Raw genomic sequence first — 27,674 nt, 5'->3', positions numbered from 1 at the left:
ATAAAAGAGTTTCAAAACAATTTTGTGGCAAATAGAATTAGGTAGACACTCTGGGTCTGAGCCAGTTACACTGGCTCTAGTTTGGCCAACATGAGTGTCAACACTGACATATAGATGCAGAGGATGTGGCTGAGGCAGACAGACCAAGCAGGATTGGTTGCAGTAAAGCAGCTGGAAGGTGGTGAGGAGCCAAAGTTCCCAAGGAAGTGCAGAGAAATGTGTGTCTGGATGAAAGACAACTAAAGACCCCGAACCCTTGATTGGGAGACTGTGGTTGAGCATCTCTGTCACACAGGAAACAGCACAGGATACTGTAGGTTTCTTCCATGGTAGCAGATTTGCTCCATGCCCCTCAGGGTTTGCTTGAATCAACAGGCCGTGCGGCTCCTACACTCTGTCCTTTCCTATCCATAAATACCTACAGCTACAGCATGGATGTGCTCTGTCCTCTAGCCTCATGAGTAGGAGGCTTGGTCCTGGGGCACCACTATTCGGGGCAGGGGAAGCAGGATGCAAATCTCAAATGATGACAAATCTCAAGTGATGACCAGCCTTGGGTCAGTTCTCTCCTTCCACAGTGGGTGCTGGGGATCAAACTCAGCATGTCAGGCTCACACAGCTTTTGCTCAGAGAGCCATCTCACTGGCTTGCTATATATCTCAAGACTATCACTACACATCTCCCTGGCTAGCCTAATAGGGTTCCATAATAGGAACCCATTATGTAAAGAGCCTTTGGGTCACTCTGGGAGCTCTGCCCTCCGAAGAGACTGAGATAATGCCCAAGAGAGGGTCATTACAGAAGCTCACCCAGTGTTCTGTGGCTTCCTGAACCCAGATGCAGTCCTTCACTCCCACAATGTTCCCACTGTGACCATCTACCACACCATGAGCAAATGAGAAGGCCCTCACCAGAGCCGAACTGATGCCCTTGAACCCCTGAGCTTGGCAGCTAAACAAAGCTCTTTCCTTTGTTAGTAGCCTGCCTCACCTGATACTACACTAATACAGTTAATTCACACTTGCAGACAACACCCTCACGTGCATTATTCTTGGACTTTCACGCTCCCAGTGTTGCTCTTTTCTAGCAACATGGCCTGTCACTGGCTCTTGTGCAGTGTGACAGCAGCAGTAAGCTACAATACAGTCAGACATGCTATTGAGAGGAGAGACCGCTCTACGGTGGACCATGCTGTCAGCATGGTAGAATGGTGTTTTCCATCCTATCTGCACAGCACCCGTGTGTACTCAACAGTCTGCTGCAAAGCTGGCTTTGTATTAGATGATGCTGCCCACACATGACTGTGATGAGTACACTGTCTGTGTGTGTATGTACACACACAGACAGTGTGTGGTGTGTGTATGTGTGTGTGTGTGTGTGTGTGTATGTTGGGTTTTGCTTTGTTTTTAACTGTGGGGAACATTTTATTAGTAGTGTACATGTGTATGCACATTAGCATATATTAGCATATATATCACAGCATATAGATAGAGGTCAGAGGACAACCTTGGAATCTCAGTTCTCTTTCTGTGCACTATGAGTGCTAGAGATCAGACTCAGGTTGCTGGGCTTGTACAACACAGCCTTTACTCAGTGAGCCATCCCAAACACCAAGTATATCCCTGGCTGACCTAAAACCCACAGGCAGACCTCAAGCTTGTAGTGACCCTCCTCCCTCTGCAAGGTAAATGCTGAGATTATAAGCATACAAGTATTACAAAGTTGTGTGTGTGTGTGTGTATATATATATATTATATATATATGTGTATGTGTGTGTATATATATATATGCACGTGAGCACTCCAAAGCACATTGTCAAGCAAAGTGAATGAAATGTATATTCATGTAATAAATATTCATTAAGTATTTTAAAATAATAAAGTCCATTTTAGAGTAAGAATAATTATGCTACAATGAAAGTTACACAAGGATCCAGTAAGACAGCTCCACTGGAAAGGGCACATGCGAGCCTGCAGACATGATTCAATCCCAGACCTAGTGAAGGTGAAAGAAGAGAAAACCAACTACATCAAGTTGTCTCTGACCTTCATGTGGGAACCTTGGCACTTGTGCTCACACATATACATACCACTCATATACACATCTATACACACCACACTGAGCATACACATATATGCATATATACACTGAACACACACACATTTACACACCATGCACACACATACCATGAACACATATACACACAGATATATACACCACACACACATAAATACAGACCATACGTGTGTGTAAACACACACACTAACTAATATTTTTTTTAATTATTTACAGTTCCCTGGATGTGGTCTCTCTGGTTCGCAGAATCATTGACTATTCTCAGATTCAGGATGGCTGTGAATTACTGACAGGAAGAATCAAATGTGGAGAGATAGGAGGCCTCAAAGCTCAAGTTTCCAAAATAAACTTGTGTCTGAGAGAAAAACATGCCTCACAACTTGGAGGACTATAACAACAATTTTTAAAGTAACAAGGATTCTGGGAGAAGGGAGAGCTTTGGATCTACTAACCTACACTTGAGTGAGAAGTCACTCAGCAGACATCAGAGCACTGAATGCTTCCTAAGAAAGCAGCCTGGACACCCCAAGGATGTCCACACCACCGTCCAAAACACAACAGGCAGGCTGTCCACCCAGGCTTGATGGCACTTTTAAGACAAACACACACACACACACACACACACACACACACACACACACACACACACACACACACACACACACACAGTATCAATCATCAGTTGTCTGCAAACCTATAGAGTCTGAGGTTCTCTGAATGAATGGGGAGGCAAAAGTGACCACAAGGAACAGTTATAAAGATTCTAGCAGCCTTTATTACAACAGTGCAATAGTATTTCATCCCGCACTCAACAACATTAAACCATTGTCTTCTATAAAGCAGCTCCAGGAAGTTAGATACATCTGTACCAACTCTCACTCAACAGCGGTTGGTGCTCAGATGTCACACCACCCCAACAACATGTAATGACTTCCCAGCAGACGTGGCATAAAGCCTGTACACACATCAGAACATGCCTCACAATCAAGTACTTTATTACAGAACTCTGACATCCATGAACTCTGTGACTACTCATGCTTAGCATTAGCTGGTTATACCAAATACCATAAAATACAAAATGATAGGAAATATAAACATCAATTTGTATTTCAAGTTTATAACATTTTATTTACAAAAATAGGCTGGGAAGGCCAGGGTTCCCCCACCTTACAGTCTTTCCTGGAGAATCCACTGCATCCTCTAGTAGCTTCTACAGTTGCATGGATTCCTTCAGAGCTACACTTGACTAGAAGCTCGGGTAGAAAGGAGAGAGAGTGGGAGGGGCAGGAGGGGAGGGGCTGGGAGGAGGACCACGAACAGTCATACCGGATAAATGGCTTTACTGGGAAGACCATGCCCGGCCCCACTGGTGATGAAAGCACGCTGCTCACACACCCATTCCACACTGCTATGTACAGGAGCCGTGGCTGCTCTGGGTTCTGAAGGACACTTATTCCCCAACAGGACACTGTCAGACAATCGCTCCTATGCAGACACTAGGACATGACTCCAAAGACCGGGTTGTGACGGCAGATGCTTGGCCCATATTCCTCATAGTCCTTCTTGGTGTGACAGACCTGAAAGAACTCCGGCTGCAGGAGGAGCAGCCAGAAAGAGGAAGAAGATGAGCAGGTGGGAAGAGGAAAACATTGAGCAAATGGGAGGGACTTATCCAAGGGTCTCTGCCAATCATGGTACCACACCTGATCTGATAACAAACCAGGCAGAACTTGACTTCGCTTTTTAAAATTCACTCAGCAACTCCCAACTTTACAAAGCAACAATAAATCTACTTAGTTTCCCTTACTGGGATCAAAAATGTGTCAACCTGAACTAAAAATGGCTGCTAACAAACTCTGGGGGTGGGGGGAATATTAATAAATAAAATAACCACATGGAAGGGACAATGAGCAGGGTGGATTTTTTTGGGTTTTTTTTTTTTTTTTTTTTTTTTTTTTTTTGGTTTTTGGTGGTGGTGGTGGTAGTAGTGGGGTGTTTTGTTTGTTTGTTTGTTTGTTTTGTTCTGTTTTTGGTTGCTGTTCTTTTCAAGGCAGGGTTTCTCTATGTAGCCCTGACTGTCCTGTAACTCACTGTGTAGACCAGGCTGGCCTCTGCCTCCTAAATGCTGGGATTAAAGGCATGTGCCACCACCGTGTTTGTTAATAAAGCATACAATTTAAGTGACTAAAATATTTTTATATCAAGTAGAATTTGTTTTGCATATTTAAAGCCATGCAAACAGAACACATGCTATTTCACATTTGTAGACAATACTTATCCAAACTCAATAGGAAAGCACAAATGACAAGAGATCAGGGACTTACAGTTGAGGCCAGCATTGAGCCTCCAAACCACACGGCATAGCGCTGCATGTGGTGAGTGATCACCTGCACCTCCACAGGCTTAGGCTGCAAAAGAAAGCAACTGCGTTTAGTCTGCATTTAGTCTGTGCACTGCATCCTCCAAGTAGTGTGTCCATGATAGACAGTGACTCCTCCGGTGACGGCCTCAGTCATGCTATAGGCCCAGCCCACAGATTCAGGAGACCCCTTCTTCCAATACTAAAACACACAATTAATCAAACCAATAGCTTCCCTCAAACAAATCAAAGGGTGTAGCAAGGCCAGTAACAAAGTGAACCCCCAAACACTATAAGAAAACAAACACTGCACCGGGCACCTTCACTGCCGTAGGTTCTCTTCCCCACCAAAGCCCACCTCAGGGAGAAGCCCAGACAGCACCCAGCAGCTCAGAGCTGTGGTCTTGGATGAGCATGGCCTGGCTCCCCACGCACAGCAGTTTTTTTCCATTTAATGAGAACATTTCCTCACCACAATGCCATCTTGTCTCTGCACCACCCTGGTCACACACATTGATGCCTGACTGACCCAGGTGGTTTTAAGGACGACCTCCCATGAATTCCAGCATCAACCCTCGGCTACCTCCCCCCCCAGTGAAGCTTGGCTCTACCCCCACAGCGGCTGGCACACAGCCTCCTACCTTTATCCTGCCTCCACTGAGCTCTTGGCTCAGCTTTAACCTGGTGTCCACCACTCTTTTCAAATCTCTCTGCAGACGATGTCCAAAATCTCTGAACATTGTGGAGCCTCCAGAAAGAACGACGTTCTGAAAGACCAAAGTGGACAGTGCACAGCCTTGGGTGAGATTGAGTGCCTGTGATGGTCCAGTCTCTGCCTACAGCAGGATGACTTATGTAAGTAACACACTGTGCAGCATGAGCGCCCCCTGTCGGAGTTGAAGGCAGACTGCTGCTGGGCTGCCTGCAGCAACTCTCCCACACCCTCTCCTCTTCCCTGCACTGAGTCCCCTGGAATCCTTCAGCTGACACCACCAGCCAGAAAGCACAGGTTTGCTGTGTTTGCAAAGACTGGTTACAAACTGCAGAGATATGGGGAGGCTGGGACTTGCAGCTCGAGAAGCAAATTGCCTATCTTAGGCTAGCTTTAGCCCCTGAATAGCCATTCCTTGTCCACCTCTGTGTCAGAACAAACATCCTTTGACTAATGTATAAAAGCCTTAGTAAGCTATCAGCCTAGAAGATCCCGAGTTTCCGCCAAACCAAAAGTTAAGACAGTCTAAGAATAGCATTTGGGGCCTACAGAAAGGCTCCCCCATCTTGCTCTAGTTGCCTTTCTTACATGCCCACCAATGCATTTGAACTTGTTTTGACCTATAACTTTCTTCATCCTGTAAAACTCTGAAAATGCTTCCACATTGGAACATGGAATCTGGGGTGACCCCAATCTGCATTTCTGGCTGTGGTCCCCTAAAGTGGGCTCTAGGATGGGCTCCTGCTTTCTTTAAGGGTGGCACTCCTGCGTTGTGGGCTGACTCTCCTCAGAGCTCTACCATGCTATCTGTCTCTGTCACTAGGATCTGAACTCCTCAGAGTCTCCAACATGTCTGATTCTACATGGCATTAATAACTGCCCCCCTTGAATCCCTCACCTGAGACCTTTCGCTAGCCAAAAGGCGTACATTATATATATATATATATATATATATATATATATATATATATATATATATATATATATATTTTGTGACAGCACAATACTAAACATTTCCCTGGTACTTCCTACACTGTAAGTAACTGAAAACACATAGCAATTCATGCCCACGCTCCCCATGCCCCGGGCAGAACCCTGACAAGAGCCAAGAAGCCAGAAAATCCACATTAACTGACCCACAGGCTCTATATAATAGCCAACAGGGTCTTCCCTCCTACTGGAATCCTTCAGAGCTGCAATGCAGAGGAAGCACATTCAAATCCCCTGGGGACATTTTCAAATGGCTCCTCCCTCTGCCCACAGCCCCATGATCGCTCCAGCCTCTATCATGCGACCACACCAGACGTCTGGTGGGTGAGGCAGGATGAGAATCATGAAACTGACTGACTGTTACAATGAAAGGCAGCTCTATTCTCTCAGGCTACAGAATATTATTTAGGACAATGAAAGTGAAATTGCCCTCATTTAACTTTCTGACAGAAAATATCATTTGAGAAAACTATAAAGAAAATAAAAACCATCCTTCAAGGATCCATGAGTTCCCACACTGCCTTTCTGGATGCCAGGCACCCCATCAGCCAGCCAATCCCTCACAAGTTTATGGGAAAGCGAAATCACACAGATCCAGGCCAGAGAGCCCAGGTTAGGCTGGGTCTGTTCCACTCATTACTGCTCGCTGCCAGTGAGAGATGGCCAAGCTGAGAGCCACAGCTGCTGAGGTGAGATATGTAGAGCAGGCAGTAGAGACAGAGGCAGAAGAGCAGAGTCCTGTAAAGCCATCTCAGATCTAGTCTTCTGCCTTGATACATAGTCCAGCTCTAACATGAGTTTATGTAGAAATTTCAGCTCTAATAGCCTACCCATAGCCTTAGGAAAGCCTACAAGAAACCCACACTCTTGTTCACTCTATACCTCAGGATGGCTGCCCCATGACTTTCCAGGGAGTCTCCTACCTCATCTGAGGAGACTAAGATCACAGACAGACTGCCACCCTAACCTGGGTTATGGATGCAGATTGCCACCCTAACCTGGGTTACTTACATATATACAGCAAGTCCTTTTACCCACTGAGGCATCTCCCCAACCCAGTCTTTCACTTTTTTAAATGTATAAAGCAAGCACGGTTCATTTTCTTGGAAAACATGAAATGAATGTTGTTAGTAGGTCCCAAATATTGTTTCTAAAATGTCTTTCTCTAGAATGACAGGAAGTTCGTATCTTAAAATGTGATTTTTACATTTTTAAAACTTTTTCAAAGTCATAGGCCCCTTTAAGAATCTTTAGATTTAGAGGTATGAGCCCTTTCTTGTGCCAGAGAATGTACCCAGTGTGGCCCATGGTCTGCCCAATGCAACTTTAGGAGTTTAGTGCCTTTTCCCAGTGATAGTGCTTGCTAAGGGAAGAGGCTGTATCCCTGGCCAACACAGTGCACTCCTGGTTATCTCAGTGCTCCCCTGGCTGTCACAGTGCTCCCCTGGCTGTCACAGTGCTCCCCTGGCTGACACAGTACTATCTGGTTGTCATAGTGCTCCCCTGGCTGACACAGTACTCTCTGGCTGTCACACTGCTCCCCTGGCTGTCACACTGCTCCCCTGGCTGTCACACTGCTCCTGTGGCTCTCACAGTGCTCCCCTGGCTTTCACAGTGCTCCCCTGGCTGTCACAGTGCACAGGCATAGAAGTCTCTAAGGGCATTTAGTTGTACAAAGTGCATCGTGTGTAAATGTGTGGGTCAATATTACAGCAAGAGTGAAGCTTAGGAAAATGAAGTCCCTGAAAGCAGCAAGAAGTATGGTGATAATGGTGATGGGTCACCTGAGAAGTACCACATTTTGAGAACCCACTGGTTGTCCTTACTCCCCCTGAGTCTTCCTAGTGAGTCACCCTGTGAGCAGTCATCTGGATGAGGAAGGCCCACAGGCTTGTTTGTGAACTGGTTTGTTGAGGCAGAAAACTGATCAAACACAGAATGGGACTTAAAATGCAATTCAGGTCACATAGAAGATCTTGGTGCAATAGCTGAATTTAATAGTGATTCTACCTTCTTCATAAAGGATCGCTATTGGGGCTGGGGACCTGCATATGGTCTGGTAACCATCTCAATAGTTCATCTTCACCAAGCTAGTGAAAGACACTAAGTCGGTCAAAAGACACTGAGTCGGTCACGGTCCCTTCCTGTAACACAGGTTGTAAGGAGCCGCCCTCACATTCGCCATTACAAGATGGCGCTGATGGCACTGGCACCCATGTAATCAAACCATCTGTGCATGCGCCGGGGTAATTTCCCACCCCATGTGCTCTGCCTTCCCCGTGACGACAACTCCGGCCGATGGGCTGCAGCCAATCAGGGAGCTACACGTCCGAGGCGGAGGACAGTCCTCCATAAAAGGGACAGGTTTCCGCCATTCTATCAATCTCTCTATCTCTCTCTCTCTCTCTCTGGCTCTCTTCTCCACTGGCTCCTGAAGGGGTAAGCAATAAAGCTTGTGCCGCAGAAGATTCCGGTTGCCCTGAGCGTGTTCTTACCAGGGGGAACAAAAGCGCGGGCAATAACAGGTGGCTCTTCCAAGGACACTAGGTCAGTCACCATCCCTCTTATCCTCAACTTTGTCTAACCACCTGAGAGCATCATGCTTCCTCCTAAACATTTTAGGTGTGTGCACACTAAAACTGTCCCACATTGCAGTGGCCATCTTCAAAGCTGCATTCATAAGTACTGCTTCTTCAATATCTTGTTTCTTTGCCTTTTAATAACTTTTACATCCTTTTTCCCCTCCAGTCCAAGACCCAGCTCAATTTTACAATTACTTGTCATGTATTTGCAATGGATTTCTTAATTAAAAAATAATAATAATCCACTAGGGAATGAAGTAAATGATCACCAGAATACCCTAGTACTCTGCAGTGCTGTAAGATCTCAGTGCTGTAGACCTGCATAACTCAGAGCTTGGGAGAACAGGAAAACATATGCTTACTTAGAAACTGAACTACCTAGCCCTGCACATATTTCCTAAGTGCCAAATGCTGCTGTGTGCCTTTACAGGCACTCTGCAGTGACATCAGCTGACTTAACCTCTGACATCACAGCAGTCGTATGTGAGTCTAAGCAAGCAAGGCCAAGAAACTAGGGACCCGGGCCTCATGCTGCCCACAGGTGACTTTGCTGCTACACAGCTGTCTGCTCTGGAGCAGCTGCTCCTGACCATGAAGACAGAGAGACACAGCTTCCTCAGAAGCTCTCAGCAGGAGCAGAGCTCAGTGTGTCTCTCTGCAGGGAGCCTGACAGAAAGCAAGCATCTCTCACTAACAATCACCTCACTCCATCAGCTCATGCTGGATACCCAGGAACTCTGCAAACCACTTAACACTGCCATTGAAAATCTAAATGTAGTCACAGGCCTGGAGAGGTCAGAAAGCATCTTAGTCAGGTAGGGATCAGACCTTCTCCAGTCAGCAGGTTCTCAAAGTAGAACCACCCAACTCCAAAATATCTGAAGGAGAGGCGGCCCCTAGAGCCAGCCTCAGGCTAGCATATGCCCTAAAACATAACAAAGTAAAGAAAAAACGGGATGTAAGTTCAGAAAAACACCAAGTACTCAAACACAGGGAAGGGTCAGCACTGTACCAACTTCATGAAGGATGATGTTTCTGGAGAGTTTGCTCTATTAAGGACTTTTTACAACACTGCTGAGTGAACACTCAGGACACAGATAGAACCATGACGGGACACATCCATCCTCCTTCTTCTAACTCAGAGCCGCAAGAAAAGCTCAGCAATAACTGATAATCAATAACTGATGATCAATAACTGATGATCAATAACTGATGATCAATAACTGACAATCAGGGATACAAGTGACATCTGCTTTCTTACATTCATTTCTGGCACACCTGAAGTTTACCAAATTGAATGTGCAGTTTAAATTAGAGATAAGGCCTTTGCCTGCCTACAGATTCTAAACTTCTTATGAAGACGTCCATTTTTACATCCTAATGCTTTGCCCACCCCCTCCCTCTGCTTCCCCGCTCCCCAAGTGGCTCTGGATGGATCTGATGTGTCCCTTTGCACAGTGTGAGGGTGTCAAGTGTTCATGAAACCCACTGTCTTGTCTAGATATTTTTTTCAAGAGCCCTTCTAAAATTACCTCCCTACCAAAAGTCTCCATTTTAAGTTACCTTTGCAAAGTGTGCCCTCTTTCTGCTGGTAGAAAATGCCATGACACAACATTAGATACACACACACAACCTGTCAGCCTCCTGAAGTGTAAGTCAGAAAGGTTTAAAATAAAAATCTTTACCACCAGCAAGTTCATTGTCAATATACAATATGGACTGGGGGTATGGCTCGGGGGTAAGCGGCTGGCCAAGTGCAAGCACTAAGTCTCATTTCCAATACCTGTTCAAAAAAGTATCACAACATCAAAAGCAACCATACTTCCTGCTCCTGGAACCTCAGTGCAGCTCAGCTCACATTTGACTTTGAATTCAGTTTGACAGACACATGGCGCCACCTGTGGCCATCATGTGTAACTGCAGGTACAGTGTTAACCACTCAGGCAAGACCAGGTCTTGCAGGACTGTAATCCAAGCTACTCTGGAATCTGAGGGAAAAGGATTGAAAGCTCAAGACCTACCTGGGCCAAAAAGCAAGTCTGAGGCCACCTTTAACAACTTCGCTTGTCTCAAAAACAATGTGAAGGGACTGGAATGCAGCTCAGCGGCACTACCGCACTTGCCTAGCATATACAAGGCCCTAGGTCCAATCTCCTCATAACACAGTAGAAGAGGAGGACGCTTGCAAACCAGCGCAGGTCAGGAAAGAAGAAGCATGCTTCAAGACAGGCCGCCTCTCCTCTCTTGCAGTTTAGATGTCACAGCAGCTACAGGCTCAGCTGACAACTAAAAGTGCACATTTGAGAAAACCCCTAACTGTGAGACACCCAACCACGCCCTTGTTGGAATCCAAGCAAATGTTCAGGCTGGCTCTAGGGGCTGCAGGAATCTGCAGGAATCACTTACATGACTTCTTTTTCCTTCATTTGCATTCCTTTGGCCTCTGGTCCTGTGGGGACAGTGACCAGGCAGGCCAGGGACAGTTGTCTTCCAGTGCTCTGAGACTTGACTTTGAGGGTGATTGTGTGTGTTGAACTGTCACACTATCACACCTTGTGACTGAAGCACACAGGAACCCAGGTGTTGCTAACAGAGGTGACACACTGCTGCAGGTGATGACACAGTCAGTGTTCTCCACTGGAGTCACTGTGAATCCTTTCAAAGTCCTCAGTGGCCCTCGGGACAAACTCAATCTCTACCTCTGTGCAAGGCCATGTCTTCCCTGAGAATCCCAGCCAGCATACGGTAGCACACCCATCTTCTTCAGGTTCCACATGATCTGGCCTTGGGCAAGCCTCAGGCTTCTCAATCACTACTGTGTATATAAATATCAGGCCCAGGGATGCTGAATCCCTTCACACCCACAGCCCACTCGCTCCTGACCCTGCAAACACTCTTCTCTTTAAAGATTTATTTTACTTTTTAAGTTTTGTGTATGCATGTGTACATCTCTGTATGTGCATGTTTACACATATGTACTGGTGCCTGCAGAGGCCAAAAGAGGGCATTGGAACCCTGGAGCAGGGGTACACACTGTTATGAGCACCTAGTGTGGGTGCTGGGTCCTGAGCAGTATATGTTCTTAACTAGCAAGCCAGCTATCTTTTTTGTTTCTGTTTTTGTTTTTGTTTTTGTTTTCCAAGACAAGATCTCTGTGTCGCCCTGGCTGTCTCAGAACCCACTCTGTAGATCAGACTGGCCTGGGACTCAGAGAGCTGCCTTACTGAGTGCAAGGATTAAAGGTGTGTGTCACCACTTCTCAAAGATTATATTTTAGTTCCCATCCTTGTGTTCCCTGTTTTGAGCAGATCACACCAGCCTGGGGGACACCAGTCTGAGCTGTCCCACAGTGTAGCCCTTAGTCCAATATTTCTATTTATATCTGTGTCAATTAAAATTAAACAAAATTTTATAAGCCTTCTTGTTGCAACCACATTTGAAGGATGTAGCAGCCACATGTGGCTTGCAATGCAAACCTCAAAGCCTAAGGATCAATTCCTTGAACAAAGAAAGAAAAGGAAAAACAGCAAACCTCTTTAAAGCACGATTCTAGCAAATGTGGTGGCTAGTGGCTCACATTCCTAATCTCAACACCTGGAGACTGAGGCAGCAGGACTGCCATGAATTAAAGCCAGCCTGTGCTACATAGTGAGTCCCGGCCAGTCTAGGCTACAGAATGCCTCAAAATACACAGCTTTGTGTTAAGGTCTGGTCAGTTCAGTGTTAGGGACAAACACAGGACTCCTATCTGCCACCAGCTCAGTTCACAGGCCAGTGTGTGTCTCTAAATCATCATAAAACATGCTGTCACCAGCTCGTTCTTGATCTGTACCCTCCAATGACTAGATACAACATAAAGGACAGTCCTGTGGGCTCCTAAAGTGCTGGTGATATGAGTCACTTAGGGCTTATACACACTAAACCCCAAGTCCTCACCTAAAGAGCAGTTAGATGTCTCCCCTCCCTCCTTCATCAGCTTCCTCCCTCCCAACCCCACCCACTGATGGGGAAGAACACAAGGCTGGGAGATAGCTCTGTTGGTGAAGTGCCTGCTACCTTTGTCCTGAGTTCACACCCACAGCACTCACGTAAAAGGTCAGGAATATTAGCAAACACACCTGTGAGAGGCAAGGCAGAAGGACCCACGTGGCTTGCTGGACAGACAGTATAGCCAGAGAGGAAAGCTCTGCCTCAAAAAGTAAAGCAGAGTCAGCACAATGGCTCTGCACTCTCCTCAAAGACCAAACCCTGAGTTTTTAGAATCCACACAGTAAAAGAGAGACCCGACCCGGTAAGCTGTGCTCTGCTGCACACCTGCATACCACAGCACACACATACCCCACCACCACCACACAAAATCTGTGTCATTTTTTTACTATAAAAATGAGGTGGAAGGGCTACAAAGTTATCTTAATGGTTAAGACTTTAGAGAGGACCTAAGTTTGATCCCAGCACACTTGTCTGACAGCTCACAATGTTTGTAACCCTAACTCCAGGGGAACCAAGGCCCTCTTCTGGGCTCTGTGGGCACCTGCACAGATGTGGAAAACATGCATACACACACATACACTTGGAAGAAACAGGAAATTCCCACAGCCACGTTCAATACTTGCAGATTCACAGTGCAGTCTGTGCAATATGATATACTTTGTATTTTTTGTAATGGATTTGAATATTTTTAAAATTCACCATGGATACCTATTTTTGGCAAATGGACTTTTCTAGGTTCACATAAAACTCCACCTCCTATTTCTTCCTAGAAACTGATTGTTTTTCCCATTTATATATATGCTAAATCAGGGAAGGGTGTGTATGTGTGAGAAAGATGGAGTGAGGGGAGGAAGAGGACAAAGAGGAGGATCAGGCAGAAATTAGAGGCAGAGACAGGAGAGAACAAAATTTTTCTCTCTGTCTGTCTGTCTGTCTGTCTGTCTCTCTCTCTCTCTCTCTCTCTGTCTCTCTCTCTGTCTCTCTCTGTCTCTCTCTTTCTGTCTCTGTCTCTGTCTCTCCCTCCCTCCCTCCCTCCCTCCCTCCCTCCCTCTCTCTCTCTCTCTCTCTAGGAAAAGTGTCCTGTGACATGCACTGCACTCACTCCACAAGCCTTAGGTCAGATCCCCTTTAGGCAGAGGCAGAGAAGAGCCCTGGCACAGTAAGCTGAAGGACTCAGAAGGCAGCAGTTGGAGTGGTACCAGGCCCTAAAATCCTGTCCAACAGGTAGTCAGTGATAAGCAGGAGCAGGGAAAGCGCCAAGCCCAGCATGCAGAGTCTGAGACAAAGGAACTCATGCTGTCAGACCCCTGGCCTCCTTTAGTCACTATAACCACTCCAGGGAGGAAATACAGAGGCCTGTAAGACACAGAAGCCATGCCTGACAATCCCACCTAAGGGGCAGCTCAGAGCACCCTCAAAGACTGCCTTGACAGACATTAACTCTGTAGACTCCTTAACTATTAACCTTGTAGTTACCACCTTCTAAGCCAGACAACTCTAAAGAGTGTGTATGGGAAAACACTGAAAATCATTATAACTGAATTTGGAACCATTTAACAATATACTTGCACAGAAAAATCCAAAGCTAATTCATGTGAGTTTTAATATGCAGCTTATGTTGTACAGAGTTTCTGTTTACTAAGCAAGCATATTATACCTTAGGCTACCTTTAATGTAAAAGGACTGCTCCATGGAAGGAAACATTGTGCTAAATAGAACAATGAGATCTCAGAGATCCCAGGAGATATTTCTTCTCATTTCTCTATGCAGTTGTTGTTTGACAGGACACTTACATACCATCATCAGAGCCTGTAACTCAGATCAGTTCCCTCCTACAATAGAACCTAAACACTGGAAAGTGATCTCATGGCTGGGGTTCCTCTGTGATAACAGAATAATAGTCACAGCGTCCACTCCTGAGGACACTGCAGGACATAAGAGCTTTCCTCCCAAGCCTCCCTCTCTGAACCTTGTGCTTGAGGTTACAGTACTCATCCCTCCTCCCAGTCTAAGAGACCCACAGACAGCTCAGGCACACAGGGCAAAACCACCGGAAAGGTTCCTAAGCTTAGGAAAGCTGCAGGGAAAGGTTTCCCTTCTACTACTGAGCAGAAATAGGGAAAGACTCTGAAGTAGCAACACAGGAAGTTGGAAAGCTGTCCTGAGGCACCAGAGAGCCAACAGAAGAGGCCACACTAAAAGCTGGGTTCATCCTGAAGCTGATGGTCCGAGGAGCCCCAGGCAGCCGGACTTTGCCCTTCCTGGTCTGCAGGGTGCTAAGCCTTGTAGGATCTTGATATTCTTCTTGCACTTTCTGGTATTTGCCCCTAAAAGCAGCCTGACTCATGCAAAGTCTTTAGGAGGATTCTGCATTTAAAAAAGGAAATCTAAGTACTTTGGAACTCACAGGAGTGTATTTCTCTTGGTTCCAACTACTCACCATTAAAAAGTAATGGTCCTCAGGTTCAGCGCGAAGATACTTAAAGACCACTTGTTCCATGAACCTTTCCATAAGATCCCAGTCTTCAACAGGCCATGTCATATAGGCCACTGGAGCAAAAAGGGCAGAAGCAGCAGTGTCACCAAAGGAACATAGAGGAGGCTGTGTGCTCCCACAGAATGAAGGCCTTCTGGGGGGCAGCTCCCATTGACAAAAACATAAGCAACATACATGTATTTACAGCAGTGCCTCTCAGTACATGGAACTACCTGATGGCCGTGGCAGACCCATCTACCATGCAACTCCCTCTGGTCCTTCTGTGTTTACTGAAGACAAAGCGGCTTTGCTGGTGATGAGGTGGAGAAAAGGACACTTCGTGCACTGTTGGTGGACTGTAAAGTGGCAGAACTATTACAGAAGTCAGTGTGAAGGTTCCCAATAAGAACTAAACACAGAACTGCGGTATAGACCAGGGCTACAACTGAAGGACTCCAAGTCAATAAACTTCGGAGATAGATGCATGGCAATGGTGACCACTGTGTATTCACAGGAGCCAAGGAACGGGACCCAGCTAGATGTCTGTCAAAAGTGGATGAATTCCTTTTCAATGTAATATTGATACACAATGGAATCTTATCTAGCCATTAAAAAATGAAATCAAGGGGTTGGAGAGATGGCTCAGCAGTTAAGAGCACTGACTGCTATTCCAGAGGTCCTGAGTTCAAATCCCAGCAACCACATGGTGGCTAACAACCATCTGTAATGCAGTCCAATGCACTCTTCTGGTGTGTGTCTGAAGACAGCTACAGTGTTCTTATATAAATAAAAATAAATAAATCTTTTAAAAAATTAAATCATGATGATTGGGGAAAAATGGATGTAAAGGGATATTATTAAGATAAATAAAATAGGCCAGACTCAGAAAAACAAAGATTGCATGTTTTATATATGGGACCTTGATTTAAATCATTCTCTCTCTCTCCCTCTGTCTGTCTGTCTGTCTCTCTTTGTGTATGTGTATGTGAGTGTGTGTCAGTGTTCATGAGTATATGTGTGTATGTGTCTGTGTATGTGTGTGTGAATGACTCTGTGTGCATGTCTGTGTATGAATGTGTCTGTGTGTGTATGTGTGTGTGAGTGTGTCTTTGTGTGAATGTGTGTGAATGAGTTTCTGTGTGTGTCTGTGTATGAGTGTGTGTGTGTCTGTGTGTGTCTGTGCATGTGTATGTGTGTGTGAGTGTGTGTGAATGAGTCTCTGTGTGTGCCTGAGTGTGAGTGTCTGTGTGTGTGTGAGTGTGTGTGTGTGTGTGTGTGTGTGATGAGTGAAAGCAAAGAGGGTACCATGGGAGGAAAGGAAGTGATCTTAAGGGAGGAGGGAGAAAAGAAGGATGGAGTTCATGTATCATAAGGGCAGAAAGGAGGAGTATTTGGAGGAGAGGAGGGAACTGGCAAGAATAGGTGGGTGGACCAAAGAGGTCTTGAGGTCATCAGAGGAAGTGAGAGAAGAAGAACAAAGTACAATGACACGTGTTTATGAAAATATCAGGATGCAATCCATCGCTTGGTATGCTAAATTTAAAAACTAATTTAAATTATTTCTTTAAAAACCACATGCATAGCCAGTCATGGTGGCACACACCTTTAATCTCAGCACTTAGGAGGCAGAGGCAGGTGGATTTCTGAGTTCGAGGCCAGCATACTCCACAGAGTGAGTTCCAGGAAAGCCAGGGTTACACAGAGAAACCCTGTCTGGAAAAACCAACCCTCCCCCCCCCCCGCCACACACACACAACAAAGCAAACCCCATGCATTTAATATCAGCACTTCTTCTTAGTCACTCAGTCTTCAGTCTCCACATCTGACACGTATGTCAGTCAACATGCACCTTCCCAGAAGGGAAGGTCTTGCTCACCCTGATCACAACTGTGTGACTGAGGACTGTGCTAGCTCACTTGGTACTCCACTCTGAAATCCACCTCTTCAAAAACAACCCCCTCGGTTCAACTAACCACCTCCACCTGAGCATAAGAAACAAGAGCGTTCCACAACTCACAGGTACAGCCTCCAGACACAGCCATGCTCTGCTCCGTTTGGCTCTGCTCTTACACAATCACACTGCTGGCACAACTATACCTTGGTAGCGTAGGTAGGTTTATCAATGGCTTCATCCCCTATGAAGAAATCAAGGTCATCGACTCCTCTCAACACCCACCTTTGGGCTTGATCAACTACCTTTGGGGACTCTAGGACGGCGATACCTGAGGGGAAACAGATGTTTTTCTTTCAATCTCCACGAGTTGCCTGAATTATCAGGAACAGTTAACATAATCTATATGTCCATAGGAGTGAATGGTGATGGCTAAGGTTGTATAGGGGTTGGGATGCTCCCAGGGGTGTGGTGAGCATGTGAAGTAAGAGAGAAACAAACAGCTCTTTTCCAGTATCATCTCAGTGTGATGCAAGGGAACTGCTTTTAATGTTGGCACCGAAGCAATGTTATTCATCGGCCTCATCTGGAGGAGCCCCTTAAGAAATCAGGGGATGTTATAGACTATACACCCACTACAGGTTGATTATAAAATATAGTGCGGGGGCAAAATTCTATACAACATAGAAGATTAAGGGAAACTGAATGTGTATATATTCTTAAGTCATTTTAATAAAATGACATCAAATAGTTCTTAGATATAGAGTCTATTTATAGAGGGGGAGGAACTGTGCCTTCCAACTAAAATAAAGCTATCAGGTTAAAGACCCAAATCTATTGCAAAATGACAGATACAATTATTCAAAGAAAAATACCGCAGAAGATCTTAACAGTACATTTTTGCAACTACACTTAGTAATAAATAATCATATAAACTTTACTCCAGAATTAATATCCAATAAACTGGGAAACACTCCTAAGCCCTGGTCACAGTCGGAGCTCCCTTCAATTCCTCCTCCTCCTCGGGTCTCTGGGGAAAGCCATCCCCTGCTGGAAACATTCTCTGACTACCAAGCAGTGAGGCCATGTTCTCAGTGTCCACTGGCCCTTCCTCCTCCCATCAATTCATCCTTCATAAAGAGTACCAACCAATCCACCCCTGAGACTGGAGACCCTCCAAGTGCATCTTCTACTACATCTCCAGGGGTGGGCACATGCAAATTACTAAAGTAAGAGGCACAGAGAGTTAGGGAGAACTCTGCTGCTCCTCTTTGTGCACTGTCACCAAGTCATCAGGGGAGCCTATCAGGTAGGGACTATGTCATGCTGCTTCCAAGAAACAGAGCCAGGCTTTGCATCTGAGCAGCTGACACCAGTGAGCACTATGAAATGTGTGTTGTGTTAAAAGTCTACTCTTCTGAAATACTGATTGTGAATTTGGAAAATGGTCAAACTATGTCAAATCATTCTAACATAAGCCTAATTCTGTAATTATGCCAACAGAACATCCTAAGGGGTTTGGTGTATGTCTAGTAAAGCCACAGTCTCCACTGCCAATAAACAGGAGGTCCTCAGAGTTCCATCATGAGAATCCTGTGTGTGCCTCAAAAGGGAGGGTACATGATCTTTCTGAAAGCCCCTTGCACACAGAGCTCAGGACTCCCAGGCTAGTTGCTCTGAAGTAAGTGCACTCAGCATGCACTCCATATTTGCAATGGAGACTGTTAGAATGATTTGCATCCCACCACCCCCTATGCAGGGCTGCACACAATACATACAGACACTCACCAGGAACACAGAGCACCAAACTGAACACCACACTGAAAATGTGCCTCAACACTTATGGGCAGTAAGATGGAACCACTGAGGGGAGAAATCGGAAACACTGTAACAATGGATTCATCCAGTAAGTTACCTTCTAAAAGTCACTCTAAAGCAGTGTCAGAGTGAATAAGGACACAAAGTGTTCCTTAGAACAAATCACAATGGGGACAAGGCACACACACTCAGGGGTCCTAACTCACCTGAAGTGAGAGGTGGTGAAACTGTATCAAAGCCTCACACAGAGCCACCAAGTGGCCTTTCAGAACCACAGGCTCCATTTCAGTAACTTACAGACCACCTGGTGTGTGGGCCTGAGACTGTCAATCAAAGCCAGGCATAGCTAACCCTGGGCAGCATATCTGCTTTTCAATTATGGGGCTGGAAGGGAAGATAACAGAACAAAATTCAAATGTTTATTCCCTAGCAGGTTGTGTCCAGCTTTTAGCATTGCTACACAAAGCTGTCATCTACAAGCTCACTGCACAACTGAATTAAGTGAATCTGTAACTTTGTGTCAGCCTTATCAGCCTATGCTGCAGCACAGCCCACTACTTCCACAGTGGGAAGTTTAACAAATCCAACTACTCGCCTATCTGGAATTGTAAGATGCACTTTGTGGAAAATTCATCTTAAAAACTTTTCCAGGGGTTGCATGTTGGGTTGGGGGTAAGGGCACTTGCAACCAAGCCTCATGACATGAGTTCAACTCCATGACCAACCGGTAGAAGGAGAAAACTGATACTAGCAGCTCGTCCTCTGACCTCTGTACACACTGTGCCACAAGTACACACACAAACACACACACACACAGACCAATAATAATAATAATAATAATAATAATAATAATAATAATAATAATAGTAATAATAAGTAAATGTAAAACATTATTCCAAAACAAATAAGTATACACATAACTTATTTCTAAAAGTAGAAAAAAAAAAAGAGGGTTTTCTAACACCCTCAAATGATTACAGAGGCAGAATTAAAGCAGCATTTAAAAGTGAATGGGAAGTCTTTTTTTCCTGAGAAGAGCATCATGAAGTAAAATATAGCGAAATATAGTGAAAAGAGAAGGATACAAGAAGGGCCTGAGAGATGTCTCAGTGGTCAAGGGCGCCTGCTCTCACAGAGGACCTGGGTTCTATTCCCAGGACCAGTTGGCTCACAATCACCTGTAACTAGAGTCCCTGGGGAATCTGGAACCCTCTTCTGACCTTGTGGGCAAGAAAGGAATGTGGTGCACAGACATATGTGGAGCAAGATACCCTCACACAGAAAATATATTTCTAAAAAAAAGGAAAAGATAGAGTTATTCTACTGTCTGGCAAGAACAAGCTTAATTAATTATGTATAAATTTCCAATTAAACTGTCAAGTTAGTAGTACAGAATGGGGGGGGGGTGAGGGAAAAGATCCCACAATTCATAGCTCAAGTCTGCCAAGAATCTGGGGGCAAAACATGAACCCAAAGGGAAAGAAAGCCATAGCCCAACCCCACCCCAGCAAAAGCCTAAGACTTGACAGGAAATAAAGGAGCACAAACAGGAATTTAAATGACAGTAAAGTAAATCTTATCCCTCCCTGTTCTGAGCCCAGGCCCTAACAGAGCTAAGTTTTGGTGGCAGGGAGGGGAGGAGAGGGGACTAGAGATGTGGGAGAGAGGAAGTGGGGGAGGGAGATGGTACTTATTTTCATAATTGTATGGCAAGCAATAAAATCCAAGCAAAGCAATAAAGACAAACAAGCTTGAGCTGGAGATGAGGCTCAGTGGCAGAGCACTTGTCTAACCTAGGTTGCCCAGCAACCCTAACACCCACTGCAAGCTACAGAGCCCTGCCCTCCTCCCCACCCAGCCCTAACACAGACCCTTTCCAACTAAGTGTCCAAAAAGGCCAAGAGGAAACCTTGCCCTTTGACCCCAAATTGCTAGAAACAAAGAGACATTCCTCCCTTTAAACAAAATAAAGAATCTCATAGCATATTAAACCATATAGCAAGAACTTGAAACATCAACTTAAATCAGATTGGATGGAGATGTCACAGATCTTACATTAGGAAACAGGGGGCCCTAGAACAAGTCCATAACACTCTTCAGAAGTTTCAAATCAAGAACTGCGCACCCCCATTGTATCAAAGTCAGTTCCCTGGAGCAGAATAGGATTTTTCTGTTTAGTAGCCTCACTTTGGTTTTTGAGACAGATCTTCTTTCTGTGTGGTCCAGGCTGGCACAAACTCTCCATCCTTCTGCCTCAGCCTCCTGATTGGATTATAGTGCTGGGTTATCCTGCCCAGCTCCCAGACTGTTTCTTTGTAACTAGTTTGTTGTTACTTCTCTTTTGGGTTTTGTTTCATCTGAGGAAAGCTGCTCAGTAAAAACCAGACTCTTTATGACCTCTTCATGTTTATTTATTTTTTGTTTTTGTTTTTGTTTTTTGTTGTTTTTGTTTTTCGAGACAGGGTATCTCTGTATAGCCCTGGCTGTCCTGGAACTCACTTTGTAGACCAGACTGGCCTTGAACTCAGAAATCTGCCTGCCTCTGCCTCCTGAGTACTGGGATTAAAGGTGTGCACCACATATTTTTCAATCATACTTCCAGGCATTAAGTTTTGCTGAGCATGTCTATATTTGTTTAGTGGACATTGGTGGGGCCATCCGTGGCACTGCTGAAGTGAATGAGATCTTGCTACCTAGCTTTTTTGTGGATCTCAGTATGAGCAAAGAAACAAAATCCAAGTGTCTGAACAGACTTCTTGTGTTCTGCAAATACTGTGTTCTGCAAATATTAAAAACGTGTTCTGTATGTGTGTTTTAAGTAGTCATCGAGTGTATCCTTAAAGTAAGACTTCAAGTACACAGAGAGTAACTGTTTGTTTAGCACATTTGGAGTTATGATAAAATAGTTAGAAATACTAAGAATGTCAAAACCATCACAGCAGAACTGTAGGAGTCAAATTAAACAACTGCCTTTAGAAAAACAATTAAGTGTTTAGAATACACCGTGTCTTATTATTTTAAATCATTGTCTTAAGTTTTCTGTTCAGAAAGTAAAAAATGGTATATAATCAAGATGAAGAAGATAAACTGTCCTGGTCCTGCTGCCTCTGCCTCCCAAGGGCTCATTCCAGACATGTGTCACTGGACACAGATCTTGGAACATTGTTTAAACCTGAAATAGCACGGCCATAAACACCTATATAGAACCACTAATGAAACACTAAAACTGTGCTCTCTTCAAAGTCAGTAAGACAAAGTTCTAATTACTGTTTTAATAGAAGTTCTAGCCCTCATAACACACATACCCATAGACCAGCAGGATGGCTCGGTGGGTAAAGTTGCCTGCCACCAAGCCTGACGACCTGAGTTCAATCCCTGGGACCCATGTGATAGAGGAAGAGAACTGACTCTTGGACATTGTCCTCTATCTCCATATGCATAGTATGGCATGTGCACCCCACATACAATAAAGAAAGAAATGTTCCAAAAGAACGAGCAAATATTACAAACAGCCATGATAAGGAAGCAAAATGAAGACCAGAATCAGAATTAGAATTTTTAGAATTAGAATTAGATTAGAATTAGCCAAACAGCCATTATTTGCAAGCAATGCAATGGCCTGCCTGCAGATGGGGCTGGGTGATGGCCCAATCAGTAAGGCGCTTGCTGTGCAAGCAACAGAACAGAATTTAGCTCCCCAACATCCATGTAGAGGCCGAGCAGAGACTTATGTATGCAGAGTCCCAGTGCTGGGAAGGCAGAAACAGGAGTTCACTAGCTGGCAGGGCAGCCTAGCAGAGTTGATAAGATCCAAGGTAAGAGAATGATACTGTCTCAAAAATTAAGATGCAGAGCAATGAACAAAGACATGAACATCAACCTCTCGCCTCTGTCCACAGGCATTCATAGATGCTCACGTCCACACAGCACATATACCACAAAAACAGTCAGGGGAGAGAGAGGAAGGAAGGGAGGGAGGGTTTAGCTGTAGACTATCAAACAAATGTTGCTGCATGCAAAAATAACTTACAAATCTCAAAAATGTTATGATTTATTTGATTTCAAGTTATGCATGTGTATCGGCATTTGCATGTAGGAATGTACATGTGTCTCACAGAGTCCAGAAGAGGGCATAGGATTCCCTAGAGCTGGGCTTACTGGCAGCTACAGTAAACTGCGCAACATGAGTACTGGGATCTGAACTCAGTTCCTTGCAAAGAGCAATATGCGCTCTCAGCTGCTGCAGTCCCGAGAGTGTGCTTGTGTGGCTAGCAAGAACTAGTCAGAAAGTTTAATTATAAAAATAAATTTACACACAATAAAACATAAAAACTGCTATAGATAAATTTAACCAAAAAAGCATGTGGAAGAATATAAAGAAGATAAAACTTTTCTGAAAAACTCACAAGACATGAATGAACAATGGCAACACCTGCTCTGCCTTCATGAACAGGAAATGAAGACTCAATTCTTATTCATGAATATCAAATTAAATGTAAAAATCTTAAATTAGCCTATAAAAAGAGTATCTCAAATCAAGATCCCTATTAGTTTTTTATAATTATCTAACTGGTTCTAAAATTTACAATCTAAAGGAAAAGCCAAATCATTCTGAAAAAGGAAGGAAGGAAGGAAGGAAGGAAGGAAGGAAGAAAGGAAGGAAGGGAAGGAGGGAGGGAAGAGGGAGGAAGGGAGGGAGGGAGGAAGGAGAGAGGAAGGAAGGAAGGAAGGAAGGAAGGGAGGGAGGAAGTGAGGGAGGGAGGGAGGGAGGGAGGGAGGAAGGGAGGGAGGAAGGGAGGGAGGAAGAAAGGAAGGAAGGAAGGAAGGAAGGAAGGAAGGAAGGAAGGAAGGAAGGGAGAGAGGGAGGGAGGGAGGGAGGGAGGGAGGGAGGGGAGGGAGGGAAAACATCAAACCCACTAGAGAAAACTGTGTAACACAAAATGGGGTTCAAACTGCATTCCTGGAGCAGAGACAGGTAAACACATCAATGAAGAAAATAAAGACCAAATGTTCCTAAGCATAGGCAGGCATGGTGCCTCACATCTGTAAGCCCAGCACTCTGGAGCCTGAGGCAGAAGATTAACAGTTCTGAGCTATTTGGTAAAATCCTATCTCCAGAACAATATTACCAAGCATAAATGTGACCACGGTGTGACAGAAAAGGAGTGTCAAATGGGAGTGCACTTATTGATCACTGGTTCAGAGCAGGGGGGAACTGGCCTAGACTTAGAAATAAAATCAGCTAGCTATCTTTCACATGAATTCAAAACTTAATTCAGAAAATCCACAATTCCTTTGGAATTGGAGTGCACTTTTAAAAATAGCAACATTATGAGCTGAAAAATATTGAAATGTTTGACTCTATCAAATTTAAAATTTCACACTTTAAAAATGTCACAGTGCACTTGGAATGTAGCTCAGTGATTAGTACACACAAACACCACAAAAATAAACAAATAATCACAAAAATAGGAATAATAGCTGTAACAAATCAGTACATGATGCCTAGTGTCCCCACAACACAAAACTTGCCAAAAATGCAATTTAAAAAAATGGAAAAAAACATGAACAGCTAAGGAATGATGCTCAGGTTTACCCCTAAGCATAGAAATCAAATTCTAAATGCCAGGTAACTTTACATTCGCTGGAGCTGCCAGTGAGCAGAGACCAATACTGGATTCCTGAGAAGCCAGCTGCAGAGCAGCCACACAACCAGAGCAGCTCGGATCCCTGCTCGGGCAGGTGGGCAAGGCCACCCGTTCTGTATAATAGAAAAACTGGAAAATATTTGTGTTGCTAAAATGTTAGCTGGACCTAATGACCTATGCCTGTAATTCCAGCATGGGGAAGCTGAAGCAAGAGGAGTCTTCAAAAGGAGGCTAAATTTTATAGTCTCACTAGACTTGGCTTCAGAACTGCATACATTAGCAGTTATAGAAACTAAAGACAGCACTGAAGAGGTTTTCTTAAGATAATGCTGAAACGTTGTACGAAATTGCTTTAAAGATTCACAGCACAGTGGACCTTTATACATAGGACATAACGCTGAAACATAACACTATAATCTAGGCAGAAAATATCCACCAGAGGAAGGAACAGGAAGGAGGGGCTGAGACTGAGCCCGAAAGGTGTCATCACAGACAGCTGTCATCTGTGAACCTCTCTTCAGGTGACAGCATAGCAAGCAAGTTCACTTACACCAACTAAAACATTCCAAAGCCTGTGTCCAGTTCAGGCCAGCGCTGGCCAGCACTTCCTTATGGAGCACCTGACTGTATGTGTTTACTTAACAGGAAGAGGAAATGTTAGTGTGCTTTTGTGGGTGGGATCCGGGAGCTTTCCTGTATTTTCTCTTTCATTTAATTAAACAAGCCAAAATATTAAGGCTATATTTAATTTCATTGCATTAAAAATAACAGGCCAGGAGTAAGAGTACACATCTTTAATCTCAGCATCAGGAGAGCAGAGGCAGGTAAAGCTATGTGAGCTAGAGGCATGGAGAGGTCCAGGCCAGCCAGGGCTACACAGTAAGATCCAGTTAAAGAAAGAACAGCAGCAGATGCTACCTCAGGCCCCTCTGCTGGGAAGCCCTCATCCCAGAATGCACCTAGTCTGAGCTGTTGGCAACTCCCCAGGATGCAGTGAGCACAGGGAACTCGCCCCCTCAACCCCGCCCTAGTCACTGTGCAGTTCACACTCTCTGTTCACTGCCCTCTCTCTTTACTGTGGTGCTCACGCCACTCTCCTCAGCTTAAGCCTTGCACAACAACCTCAAAGCAAAAATAGGAAAAATAAATAAATAAAGTTAAAACAATGAGGCCAAGACTACACAAAATCTTCAAAAAGTGAGGCCTGGACAGATCTACTGACAGTATAGTTCAAGTAGCCAGGCCCTGATGGAAGCCCTCAGGAGCCTGTAAGCATTCCTGATGTGCAAATTGAGGTTCCCTAGGAAGACAATGCAGTCTATCCAGACTCAATCCCATCTACTGCCATGGATGGGGGCTCAGCTTCCACCTGTCCAAGTCCACATCCAGCCTGCAGCCCCTTGGATCACAGACTTGCTTCTGCCCTGATGCCTGCCCTCCCTCCCTCCCTCCCTCCCTCCCTCCCTCCCTCCCTCCCTCCCTCCCTCCCTCCCTCTCTCCCTCTACTCCTCTTCTTATCTTCCTCCCTTCTTCCTCTTTCTCTCTCTCCTGCACTATGGGACATGAGTCTGGTGCAAGCCAGGCCAGCCCCAGATCCGTCCCTCCTGAAGCCACTTCAGAACACACATCTTCAAACCAGTCTTGTAAATGAGAACTCTGCAAACAGAAACCTCAGCACAAAAGCGAGCAGTGGGTGAATGAATGGTCCAGGGTGACTGAGGCCTTCACCTACCTCAACACCCACATGTCTGCCCTAACACCTTCAACTGTGTTTCTAGCAAGGCTCTCCCATAAGAATGGCAGCCAACAATACCATGGTTTGGGGCTAGAGAGATGCCCAGTGTTTCAGAGTACATACCAGTCTTACAGAGGATTTGAATTTGTCTCTCAGCACCCATCTCAGGTGGCACAGAACTGCCTATAAATCCAGTTCCAAGGGACTTGATATCCTCTTCTGACAAAGAAAGGAGTTTGAAGGGATCAAGAACAGGCATGCTGCTAATGATGTCCAGGTGACAATCACCTCCCATAGCAATGCTCAGAGTAAGCAGCCCTTCCCAGGAAGTGGGTGATGGTCTACAAGAAGATACTAAAACCATTACAACACCTCATACACAGAACTGGGCTGCTTTCAAAGCTGAGGAACACAAGCCTTGAGAACCCAAGGGAGAGCTTTACTTACATGACGGGATAATGAACTGTGGTTCAGTGTTGTCTGCTGTCTTGATCCCTTCAAACTCCTTTCTTTGTCATTGGCTTTCTAGTTTCACATCTGGAGGCTACCAGGGGGCTTTTCATTATTTTCTAAGTGTTCTAACTGCCTGGATCTGTCTCTCTAGTTCCTTAAGGCTGATCTGTAAACTTAAGGAAACACAGTTTCATGGCCTGGCTGAGTGTCAATCCCATGGCATCAGTCACTGTTGAAACATTTTTTGTTTATTTGTTTGTTTGATTGATTGTTTGTGGCAATGAAAGAGGCCTATGATTACCCTTTCCATACCATTTAGCCAAGCTTGGTGTACCTAAAAGCACAAAGTCATCAACACAGGTTTAGAAGGCAACGCTCCAAACCACACCCCACTCATGCTGTCATTATAAGCTCACCAAGTCTAGAATATTCCCTTGAAGTTAAACACACACACACACACACACACAGAGAGAGAGAGAGAGAGAGAGAGAGAGAGAGAGAGAGAGAGAGAGAGAGAGAGAGAGAGAGAGAGACTGTGCTACCTGAGAATTATTTGAAAGTAGTTGCAAATTTTACAGTATTAGCTTGTTGGTTCAGAATAGAAGCATAAATAATATTCCTGTCTTTACCTCCGACCCTTGACTCTCAGCGAGCTGTCACATTTTTCTGACCTTTACAAGAACACAAAGAAGATACAGTTGTCCCAGTTTTGCAGACAAAAGAACTGGGGCACTGAAAAGCTAAGCTACCCAAACTAAAGAGCTGGTGAAATGCAGAAAAGAACCTATGCCTGAGCTGCAGCTACCTCAGCACGGGCTCTGTGCCAAGGCCTTACTTCCTCACTCCCTAAACTTTTGGACTGACTACGGAATCTTCTTAAACTGCCATGGCATATGTGTAGACACAGCCCCTGCCATCTCCTGAGGATGCGACAGGAGCATCTC

At 44.9% G+C, this 27,674-nt stretch overlaps 1 protein-coding gene and 1 pseudogene across 1 annotated transcript; both read right to left on the bottom strand.

Annotated features, from left to right (window-relative positions):
* LOC147005036 (chromatin remodeling regulator CECR2-like) overlaps positions 1 to 27,674 on the bottom strand; it is a 68,738-nt pseudogene that overhangs the window by 37,818 nt on the left and 3,246 nt on the right.
* On the bottom strand, positions 3,178 to 17,227 carry LOC147005037 (actin-related protein 3B-like). Its single transcript, XM_085836081.1, has 5 exons — positions 17,203 to 17,227; positions 15,150 to 15,259; positions 5,077 to 5,271; positions 4,401 to 4,484; positions 3,178 to 3,668 (listed from the first exon to the last, which is right to left on the bottom strand). The coding sequence occupies exons 1-5, from the start codon at positions 17,225 to 17,227 to the stop codon at positions 3,573 to 3,575; spliced, it is 510 nt and encodes a 169-aa protein (XP_085692207.1). The 3' UTR covers positions 3,178 to 3,572.

The sequence above is a fragment of the Mus caroli genome, unplaced genomic scaffold, assembly GCF_978045245.1.
Source record: "Mus caroli unplaced genomic scaffold, Mus_caroli_1 scaffold_4, whole genome shotgun sequence".
Classification (NCBI taxonomy): domain Eukaryota; kingdom Metazoa; phylum Chordata; class Mammalia; order Rodentia; family Muridae; genus Mus; species Mus caroli.
The sequence above is the reverse complement of the archived record's forward strand: the minus strand, read 5'-3'. Positions and strand labels throughout refer to the sequence as shown.

What these genes read in the sequence shown, in the direction of transcription:
- LOC147005037 (XM_085836081.1), bottom strand. Translation starts at nt 17,227, where the DNA reads ATGGCTGTGTCTGGAGGCTGTACCT. An exon ending in TGTGTCTGGAGGCTGTACCT is followed by an intron (nt 15,260 to 17,202) that starts GTGAGTTGTGGA and finishes TTTTTGCTCCAG; the next exon opens with TGGCCTATATGACATGGCCT. An exon ending in TCAGTGGAGGCAGGATAAAG is followed by an intron (nt 4,485 to 5,076) that starts GTAGGAGGCTGT and finishes TTTCTTTTGCAG; the next exon opens with CCTAAGCCTGTGGAGGTGCA.